Source organism: Nicotiana attenuata, unplaced genomic scaffold, assembly GCF_001879085.1.
Source record: "Nicotiana attenuata strain UT unplaced genomic scaffold, NIATTr2, whole genome shotgun sequence".
Lineage (NCBI taxonomy): Eukaryota > Viridiplantae > Streptophyta > Magnoliopsida > Solanales > Solanaceae > Nicotiana > Nicotiana attenuata.
This window is the reverse complement of record NW_017673323.1, coordinates 81820-104170: the sequence shown is the minus strand read 5'-3', so window position 1 is coordinate 104170 and position 22351 is coordinate 81820. Positions and strand designations below refer to the sequence as shown.

The window sequence follows — 22351 nt, the reverse complement described above, 5'->3', positions numbered from 1 at the left end:
TTGTACCGGAGAAGTCCATGAGCTATCGGAGATTGGATACACCACACCTGCATCTAGCCACTTGATCACTTCTTTCTTCACCACCTCTTGCATTGCCTCATTGAGCCTCCTTTGATGTTCTAAGGAAGGCCTTGCATCATCCTCCAAAATAATTTTGTGCATGCAAAATGCGGGGCTTATTCCCCGAATATCCGCCAGAGTCCATCCAATAGCCCTTTTTCGCCTTTTAAGCACCGCCAAAGTGGCCTCAACCTGCATGTTAGTAAGGTAAGAAGAAAGAATAACTGGTAAAGTTGAATTAGAGCCCAAGAATTCATACCTGAGGTGTGGAGGAAGTGGCTTCAGCTCCAACACCGTTGGCTCCTCAATTGATGGTTTGGTTGGTGGAGTTTTTCGATTTTCAAGATCCAAACACAATTTTCTCGGCTCATAGGAATAAGAGCCCATCCCATGTAGAGCATTGACACACTCCACTCTGCTTGTATCATCATTAACATCAAGATTTAATAGCACGACCTCAAGGGGATCCTCCACGTTAATCATAGAACTTGTGTCATCCACGATCACAGCTGTGACAATGTCCACAAATGAACACACCTCGGTGCTATTGGGTTGCTTCATGGATTTACAAACATGGAAAACGACCTTTTCATCACCTACCCTGAAAGTTAGTTCACCCACTTCAACATCAACCAATGCCTTCCCCGTTGCAAGGAAAGGTCTCCCTAATATGATCGGGACCTTATAGTCGACCTCACAATCCAAAATCACAAAGTCCGCCGGCAGGATAAATTTGTCCACCCGGACGAGCACATCATCAACTATACCCAAAGGTCGCTTCATTGATCTATTTGCCATCTGTAATCTCATGGAAGTTGGCCTTGGTGGCCCAATACCCAGGGTCTTGAAAATTGAGAAGGGCATTAAATTGATGCTCTCCCCAAGATCACATATAGCTTTGGCAAAGTCTGCACTACCAATAGTGCTGGGGATAGTGAAAGCACCAGGATCCTCTAATTTCGGGGCCATTGAATGAACTATGCCACTAACTTGGTGGGTCATCTTGATAGTTTCACAGTCCATTGATCTTTTCTTTGTAAATAAATTCTTCATGAATTTAGCATAACCAGGCATTTGCTCCAAAGCCTCCACCAAAGGCACGTTGATGGATAAGCTCTTCATCATGTCGATGAACTTTTTGAATTGATTATCACTTTTCTGCTTGGCTAGCCTCTGAGGATAGGGGAGAGGTGGCCTAGGCAAAGGTGCCTTGGCTTTTGGCACAACCTGCTCCGGCATGCCAATTACGTGCTCCCTAGACGGGTTCACGGTCTCTTGAGTTTCCACCTCGGTTTCATTAATGTCAATCCTTACTTCATTGTTCACATTGTCATCAACCACATCTTCAACTACCAAAGGAACCACATCTTCTTGCAACTCAACATCATCATCAACAACTTGCTTTTGTTTCGAGGCATTCACATCACCACCTCTCCCACTTCGTGTTGTAACCGCCATGACATGATTGTTCCCACCCTTTGGGTTCACTATCGTATCACTTGGTAGAGCACCCTTCGGGCGAGTATTCGGTGATTGAGAGATTTGGCCTATTTGCACGTCCAAATTCCTAAGTGAAGTATTGTGAGAAGCCAATTGTGCATCGGAATCCGCATTCTTTTTCATCATTTGTTCGAACATCATTTCAATTCTACCCATTTCATTACCCGAAGAACTAGGACTTTGAGAAGGGAAAGGGGGTGGATTGTTCGGTTGTTGGTACATTGGGGGCCTTTGAAAGCCTTGCCCCCGGTTTCCTTGGTTCCCATTGTTCCATCCACCTTGATTGTTATTGTTGCCCCAGTTGTTGTTATTACCATTTCAATGCCCTTGGTTGCCTTGGTTCTTGTTCCCCCAATTACCACCTTGGTTATTATTGTTCCAATTACCACCACTTTGTTGTTGATTGCCCCAATTGCCCTGGGGTCGCCACTGTTGTTGGTTGGAAGAGTTGCCCCGTTGGCCTTGAAAATTGTTTACATGTTGTACCTCTTCATTTTGCCCATCATAGCTGTGAGCATGTGATTTTTGCCCTATATGAATTATTCCCAAAAATTCCAAACAAAATAATTTCTTTCATTGTTTTACAATTTTGTGAATTTTGTGTTAGTTTCTGTTGATTGTTTGCATTTTATTTGTGAATTTTAATTCATATAAAAAATAAATACTTGGCATTTGCGTTTAGGATCTAATTTCATATTTTATGATTAATTAGTGGTTAAGTTATTTTTAGAACAAATATGAAGAAAATAACAAAAATAGTCCATTTTTGTATTTTTAATTGTTAATTGTGAATTTTTCACGAAATAGTTTTTAAACAATTTTAGGAATTAATTAGTTTAACTTTGAAAATATATTTAGGGCTTTACTTTAATATTTTGCATTTTGATAAAATCATAAAAAATACAAAATGAAAATGAAATTAATAAATAAATAAAAAAGCAAAAAAAGGAAAAGAAGAAAACAAATGAAAAAGAAATTAGAATAAAAGGTTAAATAGGCTGCCAGCTTTGGGCCACTCTTTAATCCCAGCCCAAATGCCCAAAACCCCCAAATCCGGTCCCCAGTCCAAGCCCAAATCCCCACTAACCCGGTCCAGACCCCCATATACAAAACGACGCCGTTTTGGTCCAAAATAATCCAGGCCATCCATCTCCCTAATCCAACGGTCCATGTTCAGTCAAGGAGTTTAAATAAAAATGTCTGAAAATTAAGAGACCAGTCTCGCCTTCCTCGTATCGTGTAACTCCGCCGGCTCCGCCCTAACTCCGCCGTCGGAAATCGCCCACGGCGGCGGCGGAGCTCCAAATGTCACCAAAAATACACCATGGCCTCCTCTCCTCCCCTCCTTTCCAAATCTGACTGCTATTTTCTTCAAATCCTCACCAAATTCCGCGAATCCGCAAAACCCTAGCGCCGCCACAGTTTCTCCGGTGGCGGCGCCACCTCCAAATCACTTCAAAACAACACCCTATAATCCTCATGCCTCCTTCACACCTAATATGGCACTGGTTTCCTTCGAAATAGACCAGAATTTCTCAAATTTCGGATCTAATTTCGAGCTTCAACAGTTCAAGTCATGTCAACTCAAGCCTTTGTTCTGCGATACTTAGGAATGATTAGCTTCAAGATCATATGAACCGGAACAATAAGCAGAGTTTTAAGTTCAATCAGTAAGTTTTCCTAAATTTTTATTTTTATTTTTTATTTTTTATTTTTATCCTTTTTTCCGTTTTTTTTTTATGCATTAGTTTTCTGATTTTGATTTGCTCGTCTCAGTAGTTCTTTTGTTTAGGGTTTTAATTTGATTTTGCCTTGTTAATTTCGTCCGTGTGTTTTAACTCTTGATGATCTTATTTGTTTGATCCGATGATTAATCCTATTTGATTTCGATGGCATTCTTTTACTTACTTACTTCAATTTTCAATTCAGCCTTAGGGCTTTAGTGTTAGTTAGAATGATTTTAGTTTGGTTATACCTGAAAGTTTATTACAGTTTGGTTAATTAGTGTTAATTAGAATCTCTAGATGTTCTTATTGATAATGTTTGGATATAGTTGAATTAGGATTCTTTGAGTTTAACCATAGTCAATTTAACTAGGGTGAAAGGGCTAAGCTAGTCTTAGTAATTTCAGATTAAAAGAAAGGGTAATATAGGTAGTTTATAGAAGGAATCCCTTAATAACTGAATTGGAAACCCCTAGAACTTTCTAGATGGGGTCCAGTTATAATTTCAAAAATTTAGTGGTATAACTTGGGTAAGAAGTAAGTCCCTTGAGGACTTTTAGCTAAAAACTGAAAACTAATAAGGGACTAGAAGGTGTAAAGGGAAAATCTGAAAGTTGCCCTAAGTTTTGCCTATAAAAAGGCATACCCCTTGCCTTGTTAAAGAAGTTTTGGAAGATCTGAAAATTCTAGCTGCTTCAAATTCTAACAATTTCAAATTCTAGCTTAAATGTTTTCAGTGTTTGGGGTTTTTCGAAATTTCTGAGCTGGTTTTGAGTTGAATTTGGTTTATTCAAGTCAAAATTTTAGTTTATTTGTTGATTATGTGAGCTGCTGGGTTTCATTCGATACTAACACTGGGATTTGAGATTAGTTTTGAGCTGTGACTGCTGTGTACTGCTGCTGACTCTACCTTCTTCTTACTTTTCTCTAATTTCCAGGTACTTTTTTCAGCCTCGAATGACATGTGAAACTTGAATCAATATCGGAAGAGATCATGAAATACAATCTGCTTGTCTTACGAATTCCTTAGTAGTTTACTTGGTTTAAACACATGTTATAACATTATATTATTCATGTTAATCGGACTGTATGAACTGTTATTTTTCAGACTTATGTGAGTATTATGAGTAGAATACTAGTTGTCGATAATCTCAGTTTAGGTTATTAGATTAATTTGAGATTTAAGGTTAGATTAAGATGCCATTTGAAAGCAGAATCTAAAGTAACGTATGAGCATGTTTGCAATGAAGCTGGCCCTGTAGCTTGAACATAATATTAGTCTTAGTTTATTCATCAAACATTTGTGGTCGATTATTAGACATGTGTTAAAGATAATAGTCATATCATCTGTTTGTTCAAAAATGATTCAGAAACGAAGTGGAAGCTCCGGTAGTCCCTTTCATGTTCAGTTTGCGATTGAGCTGTTTTGAGGTGTATTAATTGAAGCTAAAGGTTGTTAAAAATTTTAGATCGAGTGTATTGGTTATCCATTATTAGACAAGTTTGAAACTACAGGAGACGTTTGCATTTCAAAGTTAGCACGTCTGTGACTTGAGCAAATTATGCATTTGTCTACAAAATTATTAACAAACCCAAGAATCAACATCAGCTTGAGCTCATTGAAGAGCCCAAGGCTGTACTTTTGTTAAAAAATGGGATCTGGGCCTAATGTATAATCAGAAGCCCAAGTGATTTAAATCCTGAGTCCCAACTTGCAACCTATTTTCTATCTGGGCCTGTGTTATGGCCTGGATGCTGGACAGCCTTGTAGGTGGCTTTACAAATAAAATGGGACAGGCTTATTCCCAAGGGCTGGCTCTTGAGGCCCAACACGTTGAAAATTTAAGCCATTAGATTTAAAGGTTGTTGAGTTTAAATTATAATTTGGGCCTTCCAAGCTAAGTAGCACGTTTGAACTAGGAGGTTATCCTCTTGTTCAAATGTGGACTTGAGTTTGAGGCCCGAATCCCTTGATGTTTTTTTTAATAATAATTCATAATGCTAATTAGGGTCCCTTTACAGACAATACTTGATAGAAAATCGTAGTTCTTTTAGGTTGGCCTTTAAAATAAAAACGAGGTGCGCCGCGCCAAATAAAATGCATAAATTGCGTGGCCATCTTCAATTACTTCTATTGAAATACTTAGAAATCGGGACATGCCATTTAGCGAACTTTCATGGCTTCCCGCAAAGATAATAATACGCTAGTCACTTTAGGCGCGAATTTTAATAATATTACTTTCCTAAACTCGGGTGTGCATTTCATGCAACCCAAATCCAAATCCCAAAACGTTGAATAAGAGGTGTCGCGGATCCGGGTGCATTTCATGTGACGTGATCCGAAAACACGCTCTTAAACGGCGTTCACTTTCGTAAAAATAACTAAAAGCGGTAAATAATAATATGTATAAAAAATCAGATTTTAGCCATTTATAATAGTTTAAGCGACCGTGCTAGAACCACGGGATCCGGGGGTGCCTAACACCTTCCCTCGGGTCAACAGAATTCCTTATTCAGAATTTCTGGTTCGCAGACTCCAATTGGGAAGTCGAAATTTTCCTCGATTTGGGATTTAAATTAAATCGGTGACTTGGGACACCAAAAGCCAATCCTATCCCAAGTGGCGACTCTAAAAATCAAATAAATAATCCCATTTCGAATAATGTCACTTTAAATGGAAAAACTCCCTTATACATTATCCTTCGGGGTAGGTGTGTAAAAAGGAGGTGTGACACTTTCTCTATTTTGCAAACAGTTGTATTTTCTTTCGGATAAATACTTGTAGTAAAAATCTTAGAATATTCGTGAATTGTGACACCGAATTCTGGGTAGTGATAGTATATAATAAAAGTTGTTATTTATTTACTTTCGCGTTTATTTGACTTGTATAGTTGGCTTATTACTAATCACTGAAACGTAAAAGGATTAGCTAATAAATCTCTAACGTTTGCTTGCTTAGCAGTGTAATGTTAGGCGCCATCACAGTCCTGATGGTGGAGATTCCGGGTCGTGACATGACATTAGTGACCGAAGACTATTTCCTTTTAATTTACGTTTTAAAGAAAGAGATAAGCTTCAAAATATCTAAAAGTTTAAGCTATTAGAGAAATTAACTGTCACGACCCAAAATCCACTAGTCGTGATGGCACCTAACCCAACCCGCTAAGTAAGCCAACTAATTATAACTATCCAATTTCAATAATATTAAGAAGACGATTAAAATCTGAATCTTATACCTTTCCCAATGACTGGTAGAACAAATCATGAGCTTTTAAGAATAGAGTTTACAAAGCTGATATGAAGAAAATACATCTTCTGCTTGAAAAGTACATAAACAGAGTTTTATAAATATAAGGCTACCATGAACAAGAGGCAGCTACCACAGGAACGCAGGTACATCTTCAAATCCAGCAACCATCGAACACAGCAGCAACATCAGCCAACATCTGCACTCAATGTGCAGAAGTGTAGTATCAGTACAACCGACCTCATGTACTGGTAAGTAACAAACCTAACCTTTGGTTGAAAGTAGTGACGAGCTGGAACATAGGTCGAGTCCATCACCAATAACCAATAGCAGCTCATGACAACGTAGAGCATATAAGTAAGAAAGTAACTCAAAGACAAAATGCTCATCTTTTTCACAGTTTTTCCAAAAATAATTCCGCTTTTTCAAGAATATCAGTGAAAATCCAAATCTTTTACCAAAATCTTCGAAAAATATGAGATAGTTTGAAAACTATAATTTTACCAAAAATACTTTCCACAATAAATAATATGTTTCTTTTTCTTTCCATATATCAAGTACGAAAGACCTCTCTATGCCCACATATCAATGTGTGTAAAAATTCATGAATGACGTGATATCGTACAACATGAGGAAAAATGCATCTCTATGCCTATATGTCACGTGTGCATGCCAATGCCATGTATCTCAAAGATGAATCATGTGCCCACACTCTCAAAATACTCAATCTCACTGTCTCACACTTTCCACTCATCGTGTTAAACCACCCGGTACTGTATATGGCCCATACGGCCCAGGGAAGATCCATCCCGGAATATATACATCAGTGTCCATCAGTCACTCGGCACCGAGGAACGCCAATCCGGCCCCATGGAGAAGATCCATCTCAGGTATATAAATGATTAGGACAAGATCCATGTCCAGGGAAGATCCATCCCTCAATATAATCAACTACGCTCACTGGGGGTGTGTACAGACTCCGGAGGGGCTCCTACAGCCCAAGCGCTATCATAAGCCAGATCCAGGCATAAATCAATATAACATGTTGCGGCGTGCAACCCGATCTCATAACTGTCATTCATAATCAAGCTCTCATCCTCACTCAGTCACCAATCTCTTTATTCTCACTCACGGGCTCACAATGTCATGAAACTAGCCCGACAATAACGATATGATGTATCAATAAACAACAACTGAGACTGAGATATGATATGAATGCATGAATATGACTGAGTACGAAATATCAATAAAATTAGTGAGATGACAGTAAGAGACGACCACTTTGGGTCCTAACAATATCAGCATAAAGCCTAAACATGATATCTAGCATGATTGACAGCTCAGTTACCTAATCACATGGTGAAAACACAAATATCAAGAAAATAAGTCCACTAAGCAGTGCCATGAATATAACGGAGTCACAATTCACCGGGTGCAGGCCCACAGGCCGTCACCTAGCATGTGTGTCACCTCACCATCAATCACATAGCACGTAATCCAGGGTTTCATACCCTCAACACTAAGTTTAGAAGAGTTACTTACCTCGAACAAGCGAATTCCAATACCGAGCAAGCCAAGCGATGCTCCAAAATGCCATCTCGCACGTATCCGTACGGCTCGAAACTAACCAAAAATAACTCAAATACATCAAACAATGCTAAAGGAACCAATCCCAATCGGAAAAAGGTCGAATCTTTAATCAAAAGCCCAAAATCGGCCAAAAAGCCCAACCCGGGACCACACCTAGGAACCCGACAAAACTCATAAAATCTGAAAACCCGTTCAATCATGAGTCCAACCATACTAATTTCATCCAATTCCGACTCCGACTCGATGTTCAAACTCAAATACTCAAAAGTTTTTGATAAAAATCCCCAATTCTCCAATCAAAATATGGATTAATTCAAAAATAAACTTTTGTTATCATATTAAAATACAAAAATTGTAGTTAGATACTGACCCCCATGAAAAGACGAGAAGAACGGCGCAAAAATCACCTCAATCGGAGCTCTAGAACTCAAGATATGCTCAAAATACCAAAAGAACGCAGTCTAATTTTTTTTATACACAGGGATTTTTGCTTTTGCGATAAAATCTACACACCTGCGCATCTCCAACTGTCATTTCCGCTTTTGCAGACCATTTCTCGCACTCGCAGGGCCGCAGATGCGGACACAACTTCGCACCTGCGAAAACGCCAGCACCAGCTCTCTCTCCGACACTAAAATGAGCATAACTCCCTCATACGATGTCCAAATTCGACAATTCTTTTTGCTATGACTCTGTAATTACAATACAAATCTAATGCTGCAATCAAAACAGAAATTGGAGCTTATTTTCTCAATGTGGTACCATTTATTCCTGAAGAAACGACGTCGAAACATAAAAAACGAGCGCAACACAACCCAACCTTTCCGAAACTCACCCGAGCACCTCGAGACCCCGTTCGAACATACCAACAAGTTCCATATCATAACACGTACCTACTCGACGCCTCAAAACACACGTAACAACATCGAAATGACGAATCACACCTTAATTCAAAATTAATGAACTTGAAACTTCAAACTTCCACAACCGATGTCGAAACCTATCAATTCACGTCCGATTGACCTCAAATTTTGCACACAAGTCACATTTGACATTACGGACGTGCACCAACTTCTGGAATTGGAATCCGGCCTTGATATCAAAAAGTCCACTTTCGGTCAAACTTTTCAAAATTCCAACTTTCGCCATTTCAAGCCAAATTCTACTAGGGACCTCCAAATTACAATCTGGACGCGCTTCTAAGTCCAAAATAACCGACGATTCACATAAGTCATAATACATGATACGGAGCTACTCATGCCCTCAAACAATCGAGCGAAGCGCAAATGCTCATGTGATGACCCAAAAGGTCATCTTTTATTTTGGAATCCGTTGCCGTATTCTAAGGCCTTGAAAACCTCCTTTTACCTCTCCTCAATTTGCGTGCACAGTCCGGATGCGATACCAGAAAGCTTTTGTGTGAAAAATTTAAGAAATAATGATTTTAGGCTTACAAAGATGATTTTAGTTGACTTCGGTCAACATTTTGGGTAAACGGACCCGGACCCGTATTCGGATGGTCCCAGAAGGTCCGTAGTAAAATATAGAACTTGGGCGTATGCCCGGAATCGAATTCCGAGGTCCCTAGCCCGAGAAATGAATTTTTGAAGAAAATTCTTTAGCTGAAAAATATAATGGTTTTTGGAAATTTAATAATATTTGATCTTGTTGGTATCGGGCCTGTATTTTGGTTCCGGAGCCCGGTACAGGTCCGTTATGGTATTTAGACCTTATCTGTGAAATTTGGTGAAAAACGGAGATGATTTGATGTAATTCGGACCTTTGGTTGAAAAGTTAGAAATTTTAAACTATCTTGAAAATTTCATGAGTTTTGGTGTTGAATTCATAGTTCTAGATGTTATTTTGGCGATTTGATCGCACGAGCAAGTTCATATGATGATTTAAGACTTGTGTGCATGTTTGATTTGGAGCCCCGAGGGCTCGGGTGAGTTTTAGATGGGCTTCGGAGTGTTTCGGACTTGGAAAAAAATGTTGCAGGTTTCAGTTCTGTTGCAGAGCCTCTGATCTCGCAATTGCGAGATCAAGCCTCGCATTTGCGATCACTGTTGGCTTCGCATTTGTGACCTACTCATCGCAATTGCGATGAGTAGATGTGGAGGCCAGTGTTCGCTATTGCGAACAGTTCTTCGCATTTGCAAAGAAGTCAGGGCAGGGGGAATATCGCATTTGCGACCAAATGGTTCGCATTTGCGAAGGCAGCAGAAGTTGCGAAGGTTCGCATTTGCGATGTCCTTCTTGCAATTGCAACATCTGCAGCTGTTAAGTTGGGACTTAGACGGGATTTTCACCCATTTTTCAATTCTCCCGAACCCTAAACCCCCATAGGCGATTTTCCAAAGACCCAAACTTCTCCAAATCATAGGTAAGTGATTTCTAACTCATTTCTTTCAATCTATTTCATCTTTTTGCATGACTTCATCTCAAAATCTAGGGATTTTCATGGGAAATTGGGTGTTCTTGGGTAGAATTTACGAATTTCGAAATTTGGGGATTTGGACCTCAATTTGAGGTCAGGTTCTGAAATCGATCGTATATCCGGGCTTAGGGGTGAATGGGTAATCGGGTTTTGGTCCGAACTTCGAGTTTTGACCAAGTGGGCCCGGGGTCGATTTTTGACTTTTTGAGAAAAATATTGGGAAATCTTTGATTATGCATTGGAATTGGTTTCTTTAGCGTTTATTGATTTTATTAAGTTAATTATGGCTAGATACGAGGGAAATGGTGGTGAAATCGAGAGGTAAAGCGGTGATTGGGCTTTGAAATACCCATTGGCTTGAGGTAAGTGTTTGGTCTAACCTTGACTTGAGGGACTAGGCATCCCCGACTTGTTTGCTATGTGAAATACCATGTGTGTGGCGTATAGGTGTGGTGACGAGCACCTATGCGTCGCCAAATTACTAGTTTATCCTGTTTTCCTTTCCCCGTTCCCCTATATCTAGCTTTCCTGCCTTAATTGCTTCTTGTTTATCGATGCTTCCATGTCTAATTGTTTCATGTTAACTGTTGATGTTCCTGTTGAAGTATTATTTGTTTTGTAGCTTCATTTTATTATCTTGTTGGATTATGTTGGTTATTGGTGCTTCATGGCACACCTAGGTTGGTCTCGCTGTATAGTTAAACTGGTGAAGTTTAACAGTTGTTGTGATATTTCATTGTGTTGGTTCGAGGAATAGGTGTTGTGGAGGAATTGAGTTGATTTTGAAACACTTGACTTTATCTTGTGATTGGTGATGTTAATATATATATATATATATATATATATATATATATATATATATATATATATATATATATAGGGATCGGCTTGCACACTGCAACAGGAGGAATAAGGGTGAATGTGACTGTCTGGTGGGATCGGGTTGCACGCTGCAACAAGGAGTAATAAGGGTAGATAGGTGGGATCAAGTTGTGCGCCGTAACAGGAGGAATAAGGGTGATATATTGGGGAGTAATAAGGGTGGACTAGTGGGATCGGATTGCACGCTGCAACAGGGAGTAATAAGGGTGAATATTGATATTGTTGTTGTTTATACGATGGGATCGGGATGCGCGCCGCATCAATTGTTGTTATGTATTCATATCTGTTGATGTCCATTACTATGATGTTGAAACACCTTTAAGGATTGGTTATAGCTGAATACTAGTAGAACAACTGGGTTCCGTATTTATTTAATACCAGTTATTGCTTTATTACATTCTGTATTTCCTTTCTGTTTAGTATAAACTGTTGCAGGTTGTATATGTTGTATACCCCGCTGTAGCCTCGTCACTACTTCGTCGATGTTAGGCTCGGCACTTACCAGTACATGGGGTCGGTTGTACTGATACTACACTCTGCACTTTCTGTGCAGATTTTGGAGCTAGTGGCTAGTCGAGAGGTTGGTTGCCATCACTGCTTCCCGGAGACCCAAGGTAGTCCTGCAGGCGTCCGCAGGCCCTGGCGTCTCCTTCTATCCTATTTCATTTCTGTTTTATCTACTTTCGAGACAAATGTAAAATTTTCGTTCAGACCATTATTTGCAGTATTCGTAGACTGTTCGTGAGTTGTGACACCAATTCTGGGTGGAATTTATTACAGTTTTCGTTATAGTTATAAAATTAACCTTTTAAACTATGTTCTTCCGCATTTATTTCCGCTGATTTACTTTTGTTAAGTTTTAATTATTAAAAGATAAAGGGAAAGGTGAGATATTCTGTAACATTGTCTTTCCTAGCGAGTACAATGATAGGCACCATCACGGTCCCGACGGTGGAAAATTCGGGTCGTGACAGCTCAAAACGACTGTCCGGTCATTACAGACCTCCCCCACTTAAACATATGTTCGTCCTCGAACGTGCCCAGAGTTGTTCTCAAAGCCATCAAACCGCCGTGTAGCCTTACCATGCACATACCTGGGGGTGATCCCACGTCACCCTATCCCATATAGGTCTGATAACACAACATGACTGAAATTTCTTAATCCAACCTAGCCCATAAGTCTTAGAACCTAATTTCCAACATCCGGAATTTTCTATAAGATCAGAATCTCGCATTTACACAGTGTATAAGTCTAAACAAGTTGTATCAAGCCATATCCATAACCCAAGATGTAATCACATGATATACCTCAAAACTCAAATACTCACAGCGATAATTTCTAATCACAGTAGCTGCTCAAAACAACCCAATGCCGGTAATAAACCTCTTATTAAACAAAGCCTCGTTCTAACACCTTCATATACTGCCAATGATGAAAGAAACACGCAGAAACTCATAACCATTCGTCAGATCAACAAGTCATGGAGCTCCCTCTCCTTCGACAAGGACTATAGCAAATTTCTGAGCCGACTTTCGATATTATTCTTCCAACCACGCTGTAATCAATTCCGATAGTATTCATTCTAGGTCCAATGACCCCATCTCATCCAACACGACCACTCTAGTAACATGACACATCAATACAATCTAAAGCCGCAACTCGTGCAATCCGTGCACCAATAAGCAACATTCCAAATGTACTCAATCATGGAAAATGACTCAGACGAGAGAACTGTCTCGCAAGCTCAACAGGTACCACCACAACACAATGATAAGAACCTATCACACACTGTATAACCAAAACACACGAATCTAACACAAAGGATCATGTCTCAACATAACTCCACTACAATGCGTGACCCATCCAAATGCTGGTCCATATTATATACCTCGAGCCACCCTGCTCAAATTCAATAATCACGCATAATTCGACATCAATCACCCAAAGTGCATTATCATAACCACGGAGAATCAAATTACACAATGCCATACAAAACCCAAAAGAGCATAACCAATACGCAATTAACCAAGCAATACCCAATACTCGTTTCGCTCAAATTCCACTATAAGACCCCAATAGAACCGCACCATATGTGCATATAACAACGAATCACAACTCCTCGTAGCATAGAAGAGTAACTCATAGATCATTTCAGAACACGAATAAGCTCAACATCCACCGAATGGCACATCCCTCAACAATAGCAGTATGGAGCCAACCAATGTACCCCTAAATCAACTCTAGTCATCCACAAATAGATAAATAACCCTCCAAAAGCCCACAATGACTGAATCATAACCCATACTATCATCTAGCTAGCTTCGGCCACAACTTCACAGTCCATAACCATGAAATAATCTACTCATGAGAACTCCCAGTCTCCAAATCCATAGAGCACGCGAATCAGCATATCTGATCCCAACTCCGCCGCCCTAATATCTGACACATATCTCATACACGATCATCCCGCGAGGAATACCTCTTCGTGCCACATAGCAAAATTTGAATATCAGCAGTTGATCAACTAGGAGAGTGTCGCAATACCAATGAAGTATCCATAAATCAAAACACGTTGCCCCTTCTGAAATGTATACTCTCATCAAGCCATACCAAATAGTAATGTCATCTACCTAGTCATTTGAAACCGTTCATGCTGCCTAAGAATTAATGTCCTTCCCTTCAAAACCGAATCGTGACCTTGAACATGCCAATCTCGATCCCGCACAACACACTACATATACCATGCCATCATATGAAAAATACGAGAACTTCATAATCCACTCCGAGTCACAAACAACTACATACTCAATAAAGAACGTTCCATTTGATTTCATCCGAAGAAAATCACTATACATCACATGCTCCTCACGCCAGTAGGAAATATACTCCTCGAATCGTGGTAGAAACTATTGAGATCTTTTCGAAACCCATTTGTACATGATTAAGCCATCAGAACTGAATCTCTCTAACTCAACCAAGCCACACCGGTCACCAAAAACCCAAGAGCATTGCCACGAAACACCTGTAGAAACCCACCACATCATAAGCACCCAAAGAACTGATCATATCCATTACCATGCCGATCCAACCTACTACCAAGTTGTCCTATTTCTCCGAGTTCCTTCTGAATTACCTTCAAATTGATACTTCTCCTCGCCATAATACCATAATCCTCAACCAAGACTCACCACACGAGAACTAAGGCTCATAAGCCGCTGAATGCTCTCTCAAGCACCCCAAAAGTACCACAATCTACCCACTCTGAAGAGACCTTCTGTGAATTTAAAGTTGTTCATCTTACCTTCCTAATATTGAATGTAGAATCCATAATGCTATAGAAATACTGCGAGTCTCGACACCATCCAATGTAACTCTCAGCTTCTAGCCATATACAAATCTGCAACATTCTCAATTGCCATGTATAAATCTTGAATTCATTAGAACCATTATCGAGAGTCATCCACTCTACTTGAATCTCAATAGCACCGCCCAAATGGACCGAATGACCTGTGCCCCATTTGCACCCAACACCCTAAGAAGTAATTCATACCTCTAAGCAACCGAGCAAATTTCTACTCCATGAACACTACATCCTTCACGAATAACCACTCAATAATTTCATGATTTCCATACACCCATAGAGTGTAATACAACCCGTATCCAGAAATTCCCTTACTCGAGTCATCCTCGATCGCAACCTCTGTAAGACATAACGAATTCACCAGTATACGTCAAACTGAAACAAATATAGCACATAACCGCACAATCAACCCGTCGATAGCAAACTCCCCCACTTGGATCAAAGCCAAGGAATATAGCATTTGATAACTTATAATACCCATACACTGTTGCTGCCTGATAACGATGGATTTTAACCTATCTTATGCTCTCTTTTGCTTAGGTTTTGGATAAAAAAAAGTGTAAAAGTACTCTCGAAAACTAATTTACTGTGCTTACTTGCAGGTTTTGGTCAAAATGAGGCAAAGAAGCCAAAATAAACTCATGAAAGAGTAAACTTGTACAGACTAAAGACTAGGAACTGCAGCGCGGAGAGCGGACAAAATACGCGGTCGCGTGAGGACCACCGCTGAGGCGTCCACAAATACGAGGCCCTCGAAAGTAAAGTACAGAGAGGCTATTTTGAGCACAAGTTTTACCGCTGAGCGTGATGGAAAAGCACGGCCGCGAAATATCTGACGCGACCGCGGTGATATTTACGCTGAGAGCGGTGATTGAGGTTTAGAAACCCTGCAAGTCATGCTTAATAGAAGAATGCGGTCTGCGTCCAAATTATGCGGCCGCGATGGAAGCACACACGGACGCGGATGAAATTATGCTGTCCGCGAAGCCAAGTCCAACTCAAGCCCAGAATTGAAGAAACGCGGACCGCGCTCGGTATTGCGCGACCGCGAAAGTCAAAGCGCCGACGCGCTCACTTTTACGCTTTCGCGAATTCTCCACAGGGGCATTTGTGTCAGGAATTTTCAGCCTAGTATAAATAGATCTTTTTCACATTTTTAGGGTATGTAATATTTTGCTGAGCACGTGAACGACTGGTTTTTACCATTTTGAGTAATCTTAGAGTAGATTTGTCTTCAATCTTTAAATTTTCATCTTGTATTTGAATATTATGGCTTATATTTCATCTCCATCTTTGATTTCTACTGTTATTATGAGTAGCTAAACCCCATAGCTAGGGTGGTGACCCAACCCTAGTGTGGGTATTTAATGGGTCATGAATCTTAGGGCTTAATTGTTTATGGGTTAGTGATATTTAGCTTAATTCATGCTTTAATTGTAGAATTGGTGGTTGCAAACACTGATTCGTGCCTTGATGACTTAGTCTCTTCTTGAGAAAGAGAGACTAAGTCTAGGAAAATTAGGCTAACAAAAAATTAGGGTGCATTCAAGAGATTGATAGCCCCAATTAAAGGGTTAAACCTAGAGATAGTAATACCCGACTTGAGCCAATATCATTTGTTATGCATGAACACCCATTTGGACTTGAGAAAGTCAAATCGGGCAAAGTCACTAAAACTACCGAGAGGTATAGAGTGAGCACTTATGTGTGATGGTTATATCACGACCCCAATCATAACAAGCTTGCCCTGAATTCTCGATACCCGTTAGATATCCACCTAGGCGAAAGTTACTGCCCTAGTCCCTTTTAATCCTTGAAAACAACCAACAAAAATAGTATACTTAGCTTATTCTAGCATATTATAGTATAGCATTAGAAGTATAATAAATCATGACCATGTTTGGAGGTGCAATTTGGAACAACACACACATCTAGGTTAGTTAGATACCTAACTCCAAATCAATTAACTCCCAGTGGAAATCGATCCTGACCTTTGTTGGGTAAAACTGCATCGACCATCCTTGCCACTCGATAGTGGTACAGGCTTGGATCTGATCACTACCCAAAATCCCGCACTGAAATTCAACTAAATCCTTCATACGCTTATGTAACACAAACCATCTAATATCTCAAATCATCTGCAGATCTCGTATCCACCCTTGTAACAGTCAAGCCAACTCTCATAAACGATCCAAACTCAAATTGCAACATATATAATTCACTTGTAAAAGTGAACTCACTACAAAACAATATAGGGATCACACAAACCTCAGGACACCCCGCAAGAGATAACCCACCTGCTTTGCCTCAAACTAACATCTCTTTATACCCTTCCACAGTCATAACTATTATGCAATCACTTAATCTTCCTGAGTCTGAACTCATATCACGGCATGAAAATCTACTTCACTCCTCAACTAAACAACATGAAAAGATCCTTCAACACACCCATAACTCGAGACTATACATCAAATCAAGATGGAAATCAAGCACCCAATAGTTCTTTCTATACCTCAAGCAAACCCTTCTCATCACATTCAAACCATATGAACACATCTCGCAGTCACATCATAATCATCACGTAGTCATCCAGCCACAAATTCCACTAATAGGGACACCACCGGACATATAAATCCAAAAGCACGTGCTCACACAATCAACATCTCTGTGCTTAAGCTACAGTCAAAACTCGGCCTCAAGTTCTCCAGACTTGCCCATCATCAACATACTGAAATCACATCTCGCACCTCATCCCTCGAATCATAAGTCGTCGATACACAGCTGATACCGAGCACTCATTTTCGCATACAAATGCGTGGAAGAAATTCAAGAGTTACGCTTCAAGCTGAATCAATGTCGCACGATAAAGAAAGAAAGATGGGAAGTTTATCCTAAATGCCCTGCAGCCTCTCGAAGATAGGTATGGACGACATCATACCGATCCGCAAGATTCTACTAGACACTTGCTCATGACTTATAGAACCTATGAACCTAGAGCTCTGATACCAATCTATCACGACCCAAAATCCACTAGTCGTGATGGCACCTAACCTAACCCGCTAGGTAAGCCAACTAATAACTATCCAATTTCAATAATATTAAAAAGAGGATTAAACAAAGGAATTATCTGAATCTTATACCTTTCCCAAGGACTGGTAGTACAAATCATGAGCTTCTAAGAATAGAGTTTACAAAGCTGATATGAAGAAAACACATCTTCTGTTTGAAAAGTACATAAACATAGTTTTATAAATATAAGGCTACCATGAACAAGAGGCAGCTACCACAGGAACGAAGGTACATCTTCAAATGCAGCAACAACATCTGCACACAATGTGCAGAAGTGTAGTATCAGTACAACCGACCCCATGTACTGGTAAGTAACAAACCTAACCTTAGGTTGAATGTAGTGACGAGCTGGAACATAGGTCGGGTCCAACACTAATAATGAACAGCAGTTCATAACAACGTAGAGCATATAAGTAAAGAAGTAACTCAGAGATAAAATGCTCAGCTTTTTCATAGTTTTCCCGAAAATATTTCCGCTTTTTCAAGAATATCAGTGAAAATCCAAATCTTTTACCGAAATCGTCAAAAAATATGAGATAGTTTGAAAACTGTAATTTTTCCAAAAATACTTTTCACAATAAATAAGATGTTTCTTTTTCTTTCCAGATAGCAAGTGGGAAATACCTCTTTATGCCTACATTAATGTGTGTAAAAAGTCATGAATGACATGATACTGTACAACGTGAGGAAAAATGCATCTCTATGCATGTATGTCATGTGTGCATGCCAATGCCATGTATCTCAGAGATGAATCGTGTACCCACACTCTCAGAGTACTCAATCTCACTGTCTCACACTCTCCAATCATCATGCTCAACCACTCGGTACTATATATGGCCCATACGACCTAGGGAAGATCCATCTCGGAATATATACATCACTGACCATCAGTCACTCAGTACCGAGGAAGGCCAATCTGGCCCCATGGAGAAGATCCATCTCCAGGTAAATAAATGCTTCGGACAAGATCCATGTCCAGGGAAGATCCATCCCTCAATATAATCAACTGCGCTCACTGGGGTGTGTATAGACTTTAGAGGGGCTCCTACAGCCCAAGCGCTATCATAAGCCAGATCCAGGCATAAATCAATATAACATGCTGCGGCGTGCAACCCGATCCCATAACTATCATTCATAATCAGGATCTCGGCCTCACTCAGTCATCAATCTCTCCAGTCTCACTCACGGGCTCACAATGTCATGAAACTAGCCCGACAACAATGATATGATGTATCAATAAACAACAACTGAGACTGAGATATAATATGAATGCATGAATATGACTGAGTATGAAATATGAATGAAATTAGTGAGATGACAGTAAGAAACGACCACTATGGGTCCTAACAATATTAGCATAAAGCCTAAACATGATATCTAGCATAATTGACAGCTCAGTTACTTTATCACATGGTGAAAACACAGTCATCAACAAAATAGGGCCACTAAATAGTGCCATGAAACAACAGAGTCATAATTCACCGGGTGCACGCCCACACGCCCGTCACCTAGCATGTGCGTCACCTCATCATCAATCACATAGCACGTAATTCGGGGTTTCATACTCTCAGCACTAAGTTTAGAAGAGCTACTTACCTCGAACAAGCCAATTCCAATACCGAGCAAGCTAAGCGATGCTCCAAAAATGCCATCTCGCGCATACCTCCAAACAGCTCAAAACTAACCAAAAACAACTCAAATATATCAAACAATGCTAAAGGAACCAATCCCAATCGAAAAAGGACGAATCTTTAATCAAAATCCCAAAATCGACCTAAAAGCCTAACCCGAGCCCGCACCTCGGAACCCGAAAAACCTCACAAAATCCGACAACTTATTCAATTATGAGTCCAACCATACTAATTTCATCAAATTTCGACTCCGAATCGATGTTCAAAACTCAAATACTCACTTTAGAAAAGTTTTTGATAAAAATTCCCAATTCTCCAATCAAAACATGGATTAATTCAAAAATGAACTTCTGTGATCATATTAAAATACAAAAATTGTAGCAATATTGAACCCCATGAAAATTCGAGAAGAACTCCGCGAAAATCACCTCAATCGGAGCTCTAGAACTCAAGATATGCTCAAAATACCAAAAGAACGCAGTCTGATTTTTTATACACGGGAATTTTCGCTTTTGCGATAAAAACTCTGCACCTGCGCATTTCCCGCTGTCATTTCCGCTTTTGCGGACCATTTTTCGCACCGCGAGGCCGTTGATGCGGACCCAACTTCGCACCTGCGAAAACACCAGCACCAGCTCTCTTCTCCGACACTAAAATGAGCATAATTCCCTCATACGATTTCCAAATTCGACAATTATTTTTGCTATGGCTCTGTAATTACAATGCGAATCTAATGCTTCAATCAAAACAGAAATTGGAGCTTATTTTCTTAATGTGGTACCATTTATGCTTGAAGAAACGACGTAGAAACATAAAAAACGAGCGCAACACAACCCAAACCTATCCGAAACTCACCCGAGCCCCTCGGGATCCCGTTCGAACATACCAACAAGTCCTATATCATAACACGGATCTACTCGAGACCTCAAAACACATATAACAATATCGAAACGACGAATCACACCTCAATTCGAAATCAATAAACTTGAAACTTGAAACTTCCACAACCGATGCCGAAACCTATCAAATCACGTCCGATTGACCTCAACTTTTGCACACATGCCACATTTGACATTACGGATCTGCTCAAACTTCCGGAATCGGAATCCGACCCCGATATCAAAAAGTCCACTCTCGGTCAAACTTTCCAAAATTCCAACTTTCGCCATTTCAAGCCAAATTCTACTACGGACCTCCAAATCACAATCCGGACGCGCTCCTATGTCCAAATTCACACAACGGAGCTAACGGAACCATCAGAAATCCAATCTGAGGTCAAACCTGAAAACTAAAACCGATGATTCACATAAGTCATAACATATCATACGGAGCTACCCATGCCCTCAAACAACCGAGCGAAGTGTAAATGCTCAAAACGACTGATCGGGTCGTTACATTAACCACACACTTTTATTTACTTAATTATTCCTTCAACACGCTATGACGTTAAGACTAATACTCCCTCCGTTTCATATTAAATGAGGTACTTTCCTTTTTAGTCTGTTCCAAAATAAATGACACATTTCTAAATTTGGAAATAATTCAACTTTAAACTCCTCATTTTACCCATTTTACCCCTAATGAGAAGTTTTTATAACCACACAAAAGTCATGGCCCCACAAAGCTTTACCCCTTAAGCTTTTAAGACCACAAATTTCAAAAGTCTTTCTTTTTTTCCTTAAACTCCGTGCGGAGTCAAACTACCTCATTTAATTTGAAACTGAGGGAGTATAGTTATACTTGTATCTTACTTTATTGTCAGCGTATATGTCAACAAAAGTCAATTGCATGCAATATAGATCCATCACTGGTCGTCTCTATCAAAATGCATAAAATACAGCATAGCAGCAGATGGAAGATGAAGAGATAAGAGAGAAACGTGACAACATGAAATAAAATCCGAGAAAGTGAAAAGGATGTTTGATCCTCCAAGTATGCATCCAGAGGCCAGAGCCAGAGGACCACTGTAACAGAGACCCCAAGGAAATGTAGATAAGATTTTAGGATTCGACAAGAATTTTGAATTCTCCTCTATCTCCATTACAACTTTTGAAAACCATTTAAATGGTGGATAACCAACAGCCTATAAGATTTTACTAAGGACAAATGTGTTCCTTCATATATCTGAATCTGTGGTGTACCCAAATTTCCAAGCTGTTCTAATAAATTTCATTCCCCAGAAATAGAGATTCCTAATGAATTTAGGTACTATGCATCGATAATATATATGAAAGGTACATGCAATAATTAGATAACTTTTAAGGTAATTACAAGTAAATTTTTATGATTATAAATATTAATTAGTAATATGAACATCCTCCCCCTCCCCCAACCCAAAGTTTGTTGAAGAGTGACCACTAGATAGATCAGCACGGATCAGTCATCCCATCACAGCGCAGGTTCAAAATTTGTTTGGCGTTATATGATTTTTATTGATATTGGATTTTTCATGAAAAAAAGGAATGTTTCCCGGCCACTTTTTTGCCCTTTCAATTTTGTTAATCGAAATTGCACACCTGTTCTCATTGAATGGTACAAAACACCCCAACATACTCAGGATTTTAAATTTATAGTTTCTATAGGGACCTCAAGTTAATATTACAATAATATACGTGTATATCGAATTTAAGCAAAAATTATTGGATTCACGTGCACCCGTAACTGACGACCCTGCCAACCAATAGTCATGCGCCTAAATGATCGCGTGTATATTCATCATGATCTTTGACTAATCTATATTTGATTGAGTTGCATGGAAAATTAGCCTATACCATGACCATCTCAAAGATTTCTGTTATCAAATTATCAATCACCATATATAAAAGATGTCACCATATATAAAAAGATCT

The 22351-nt window shown here is 39.6% G+C and overlaps 1 protein-coding gene across 1 annotated transcript in view; it reads left to right on the top strand.

Moving 5' to 3' along the window:
- The window catches only part of LOC109216047 (F-box/kelch-repeat protein At3g23880-like), a 25837-nt gene extending 20699 nt beyond the window's left edge, over positions 1-5138 (top strand). Inside the window, exon 3 of the mRNA XM_019380177.1 lies at positions 5048-5138. Within this exon, the coding sequence (XP_019235722.1) occupies positions 5048-5138 (91 nt within the window). The remainder of the gene's footprint in view (positions 1-5047) is intronic.
- Positions 5139-22351: the final 17213 nt, after the last annotated feature.